The following is a 6,000-nucleotide window of genomic DNA, read 5'->3' as shown; positions in this document are numbered from 1 at the left end:
TTATCTTATCTTATCTTATCTTATCTTATCTTATCTTATCTTTTTTGGTACCAGGAATTGAACTCAGGACCTTGTACTTGCCAGGCAGGCGCTGTGCCACTGAGCTACATACCTGGCCCTATTACATAATACATTAAACAGGTTCCCAAAGAGGTTATGCTCTTCTCTACTTACAGCAACAACACAAGAGCTACAGTTATTCTATCTTTGCTAATCTCTGGCTCCATTAGGTTTGTTGTCTTTTCCTCCTCATTATTCTATCGATTCTAAGGTGGTATCTCACTGCATATATGAGACTGCTCATTTTGTTTTTTCTTTCAAGATTTTTTTTCAATTTGATTTTCTATTTATAGATTCAAATTCTCTACTGCAATTCCCCAATTTTCACCTTTTCTCTATTGTTTCCTCTGTTTACTTGAAAATATTAATGAATCATTTTAAATTCCTTTTCTGTGAATACCAGTATCTGTGTCACCCATGACTGCTTCTGCTCTCTATTCTTTCTCTTGATTTTTGGTCACTGGCCCTGTTTTTTGACATACTTTGAAAATTTTGGTTGCATGCTTAATGCTATTTTTTAAAAAGTCTAGAGGCCCTAAATGACGTTATCTATAGCTGAAGAGAGTTCAGACCTTTCTCTGCCAGCCACAGTGCGAGCTTCAACTTCACCTAGTCAGGAAGTCAGCGAAATCCAAGCTGCTGTGCAGTTTGGCCAGGCTTATCCTACAGCCAGCTGGATCAAATTTGGAATATATCCTCACCAGGGCTGTAAGCTAGAGGATGGCACGTGTCCCTGGCCTTTCCCCCCTCAGCTAGTCCTGGGGTTCTGAACTCTACATTTCCTCAGCACCACAGACTAACAGATACTTAACTTACTTTCCAAAAAAGGGTTTCTATTTACTCTTTCAACTTCCAACTTTAGCAAATATCTTGGGAAAACTGACCAAGTGTTGGAGACACCTCAAGTCTTCATTTTTGTTACTTCCAGGCCTTAAGAACACCAAACATTCTGCATGGTTTTTTGTCCCGAAACACCAGCCCTGTAACAGCCCCAATTCATGTTGAACTATGTAGTGAAAACAATCTTAGCTCCCATTTTCCCAGAACTCTAGTTATTTTCAAATGTGCATTAAGTCAGCGAGGAGATGTTCCATAGGCTTCTGAAACTCACTCCAGAATAAACGTACTAGCTTATTTCTACATCTGTTCTTAGGGTATTCCTAATTAATGGTATTGACATACATTCAATTATTTGAGGAGAAAGGTGGAAACTGCTTTTGACTCTTCTCTTAACACTAAACCCAACTAGTCAGCAGGGAGAGGCTGAGCACACCTGTAATCCCAGTACTGCAGGGAGAGGGGAGAGGAAGATTGCTGGGAGTTTGAGGCCAGCCTAGGCATCACAGTAAGTTTAAGGCCAGCCCAGAATATCAAGACTCTGTCTCAAAAACAAATAAACAACCAAAAAAACAACCCCAGCCAACCAAACAAAAAACCAACTAGTCATTAATTTGTATAGATTTTAAAAATATTATTGAATATAATAACAGGGCATCATGTTTTACTTTTCTATTTTCATACTGTTACTCTGCTATAAGAAACCTTTGTAAGGCACACATCAGATCATAAGACTTCTGCCTTAAATATTCCAATAACTTTGTTATAGCTTCCCTGCCATTTCACTCTCACTAAAGTTTAGGCGTCCCAACTTTTTACATTACTTCTCAAACATATCTCATGCTTTCATACTAACTTTGCCATTTGGCAAACTCTAATTCATCCTTTAAGAAAAGCTTCTTGATACACTTTGATGATCTCTACCCTCACTTTTAGCATTGTAATAATTATTTTTTGTGTCCTTTTCTCCAATTGTCTATTCTCTTTTGGTGCTCAAATACAAAGATAATTATAATCCCCACTTTATAATTAAGGATATTGAGGCTTAAAATTATAGTCAGTAACTGTCCTGCTTCAAGGTTGTATATGGTTAGATTTTTGGACTTACGTGTAAACATAAGAAGTATATAATGCTTTATGCCTATTTTTAAAATATATTCTAATTTTTAAATGTTTTTTCATCATATTCTGTAGGGACTTAAAGTTCAACATATCAATACTTGATGAAAAATACCTGTTCCATGTTATGCCTAAAGATGTTTGATATTCAGACAGACAGTGAGGTTAAGCTTAGCAGCCTAAGTTGTATGGTAATAACAATAAGCTTGTCTTCTGGATGGTTAACAACCTAAGCTGGCAGACCAAGAACAGCCAACATTTTGGCCCTAGCCTTCCAAGGTCAATTAAGATCCAGGACATATGAGACGTTGTACTATAATGTCATATAACTCGGTAGTGTCCCAAATTTTCTGATCAAGAAGATTATGGGGCCAAAGAGGAAAGTGATCGATGATGTAGAATGTGCCTAAGGAGAGTCACATGGAGAGAAAACATTCTCTCAGGCTTTCACAGAGAGCACATTGGCCAAGCAATGGCCGTGACTCATCCACATAGCTGACACTGACAAAGGTTCTACAAAGGTACAGGATCTCAGGATAAATCCTGAGGGGATTTCACTGACCTTCTCAGACCCAAAAGCTACAACTCTTGTTGCATAGGTCCTGCTTTACCTTGGTCTTAACCATCTAGCAGAAAAGTACAAAAACGAAATATAAGAAGTAAAGCCATGCTGTTATGTTGAGCTGCAGGGGACTCGGGTCAACAATTTCTGACATTGCCAATCAAGCACAAGACCCAATACTATTATCAGGTACTGGACTCTTTTAGAATATTTTGCTCTCTTTTAGAATATTAGAATAGTTTACACACCTATAATATTCAAATAACAGAACTTAACAAAAAAAGGGGATACAGATGAATGTCCATTTTGTATCTGTGTATTCAAAGTGGTTAGGTTATATAGTTTTGTTCTAATGGTGTTTGTAAATAGGTTATCATGTCCGCATCTTGTACAGCAATTAAGCACTAGGAAGAATGTATGCAATTTGTTAATTATTGAAACTGTCCTACCAATTTGGTTTGAAACTGTCTCATTGCTATTTGTTTATCAATAAAATTATGGGGAAAAAAATTATAGTCAGTAAGTAATACACCCAAACTTAAGTTCATTTGGTTTTAAATTCATGCTATAAACAACTATGCTATTACACATTCAAGTTTTATATTCAGGGCAGATAATATGATGACTGGCATGTAGAATGTTCTTTTATGGACTTTACTGTTGAAAAGCACCAAAGAAAGTAATTTATGAAGGTGCCTATAAATTAAAAACTTGGCAGAAATAACACTATTAATTTTTTCACTCTGACTCTGCTTAAGGCTAAAAGGAATTATAGGAAACCATTTTCAAAAGATTACATACATACAAGCTATATGATTCCAACTATGTAATTCTGGAAAATGAAAAACATGGAGACAGTGCCCAGGGTTAGAGAGGGACAAACTGGGAGCACACACAGCATTTTTAGGTTAGTGAAACTATTCTGTATGACATCTGAACACATATCATTATATACAGTATTTATAAAAAATATGTAATATATAACACCAAGAATGAATCTTATGGATTTTGGGTAACAATGTGGCAAATATAGGTTTATTAGGTGTAACAGACTATGCCAGAAGCAGAAAGTATGCATGTGCGGGGAAAAATTATTTCTGTTCACTTTGGCTGTAAACGTCCAACTGATGTAGAAAAAAAAAAAAAAAAAAAAAAAAGGAGCATTAGGAAAAAAAAAAAAGAAACCACTGAAAAAAATTGCTCACCATTTTTAATATTCTACTCAGTTCAAAAATAGTTACTGGGCTGGGGACATAGCTCATCGGTATAAGGGCCTGCCTGGCAGACGCGAAGTCCTGGGTTCAATCCCTAGTACCAAAAAAAAAAAGTTGTTACCAGTGTGGATCAAAAGGCAAAACCATTGCTGGATTACTTCCTTTTTTTTTTTCCTTGGGGGAGAAAAATGCCTGAAGATTGAAGACTGATCTTTGACTTGTGCACGCTAAGCACAGGCTGTGCATTGAGCTACACTCCCAGTATGCAGTGAGTTATTTCTTAGATCTCACTTCCAAAAACATCTTAACTGCTCATTTAAGACTCTGAATGAAGATCAAAAACTTACTTTTCAATTTTCTTCTTTTGCTGTTCCTTTTGCCGTTTTTGTTCTTTTACTTGTTTTCTTTCAATATCCATAAAAAGCCTTTTGTGTCTCAGGTACTGCTTCTGACGCTAAAGTAAAGTAGTTAAATCATTAAAATTCTGTTCTCAGAGAATTTCCCAAGGAAGTAAACTATTCTTCTGATACAGATCAGCAATCCCCAACCTTTTCACCACCAGCGACTGGTTTCTGATAGTTTTTTCCCTGACAGGTGTGTGATGGTGGGGTGGTAATGTATGACTGCAGGATGATCCAAGCCCAACACAAGGGTGTCTACAGAGATGACTCTTCCTAGCTCATGTGCCACCCACCACTTGCTGTGCAGCCCTATTCTTAGCCACCTCCTACCCCATGGACTCAAGGTTACAGACCCAGGATACAGACTGTAAGACTATATAAAAGTACACATTTATAAATTAAATACCTCCAAATGAATCTAAATAAGGAAGTGTAGGGGCCGGGGTGATAGCTCAGTACAATAAGTGCTTGCCTGGCAAGCACAAGGGCCTGAGTTCAATCCCCAGTTCCGCCAAAAAAAAAAAAGAAAGAAAGAAGTGAAAGACCTCTAATGAAAACAATAGTACTCTAAAAAAAAAAGAAAAGAAAAGATCAAAGAGGACATAAAATGAAAACAGTCCATTTCAGGAAAAACAGACTAGTATCATCAAAAGGGCCATTTTACCAAAATGATATATAGATTTAACACAATCCCAATCAAAGCACCTAGCATTCTTCACAAAGCTAGAAAAAAAAAAAAATCCTGAAATTTATACGGAACCAGAAAAGACTCAGAATAGCAAAAACAATCTGGGGCAATGAGCGCAAAGTGAATTTCAAGTTATATTACAAAGCTACAGTGATAAAAACAGCATGAGGGGGCCGGGGAGATGGCTCAGTAGAATAAGTGCTTCTCTGGCAAGCACAAGGTCGTGAGTTCAATCCCCAGTTCCAAAAAAAAACCCAAACAAACAAAAAACAGCATGATACTAGTACAAAAATAGACATGTGGATCAACAATACAGAATAGAGAATTCAAAAATAAGTTCAAGCACATTCAGTCACCTGATCTTTGATGAAAGGGCCAAAAGGTTAAGGCTTGAGGAAAACAGCCTCTTTAGCAAATGGTACTGGGAAAACTGGCTGTGTATGTGAAAATGATTGAATCTAAACCCCTATCATTCACCATGTACTAAAGTAAAATCAAAATGGAACAAGAAATAAGAAAACAGAAACAGAAGTAGGTAAGATGCTTGAAGACAGAAGCATAGACAAAAACTTTCTGAACAGAACCCCAGTTACATTAGAAATAACAATGAAAATCAACACATGGGATCACGTCAAATTGAAAAGCTTCTACACAGCAAAGGAAACAAGTAAGAGAACGAAGAAAACCACCTACAGAATAAGCTACTCCTTACACAGAGGACGGATATCTAGAACATACAAAAAACTAAAAAAAAAAAAAAAAAATTCTTCTTTAAAACAGGACCCCCCCCCCAATAAAAGAGGCAGAACAGTAGTTCTTTATCTTTATTTGCATTTTTTTAATTTTTATTTTTTAGGGAAGGGTCTACAGGGTGTTCAGGGTCTCACTATTAGATCGGACTCAGTCATTCTCCTGTTTACAGCCTCCCAAGTGCTGGGATTACAGGCGTGCACCACCACATACAGTCTCCACTGCCATCTCAGCACACTCCAGGGGCTAAGCTGGCATGGCAGGCCCTGGGATCAAACCCCCAGCCCCTGCTCCTGCTTGCAGGAGCTTCAATCCACTGAGCTATTAGACCAGTCCCTTTATTTGCATTCTTTTCCACCTAAGTCCATG

The 6,000-nt window shown here is 37.3% G+C and overlaps 1 protein-coding gene across 5 annotated transcripts in view; it reads right to left on the bottom strand.

The window, feature by feature from the left end:
* Ccdc15 (coiled-coil domain containing 15) overlaps positions 1-6,000 on the bottom strand; it is a 74,138-nt gene that overhangs the window by 21,742 nt on the left and 46,396 nt on the right. For all 5 annotated transcript variants that reach the window (XM_023701545.1, XM_023701546.1, XM_023701547.1 and 2 more), the window contains one exon: positions 4,140-4,246. In XM_023701545.1, the coding sequence (XP_023557313.1) occupies positions 4,140-4,246 (107 nt within the window). The remainder of the gene's footprint in view (positions 1-4,139; positions 4,247-6,000) is intronic.

Source organism: Octodon degus, unplaced genomic scaffold (genome assembly GCF_000260255.1).
Source record: "Octodon degus isolate 3935 unplaced genomic scaffold, OctDeg1.0 scaffold00136, whole genome shotgun sequence".
Taxonomy (NCBI): Eukaryota; Metazoa; Chordata; class Mammalia; order Rodentia; family Octodontidae; genus Octodon; species Octodon degus.
The sequence above is the reverse complement of the archived record's forward strand: the minus strand, read 5'-3'. Positions and strand labels throughout refer to the sequence as shown.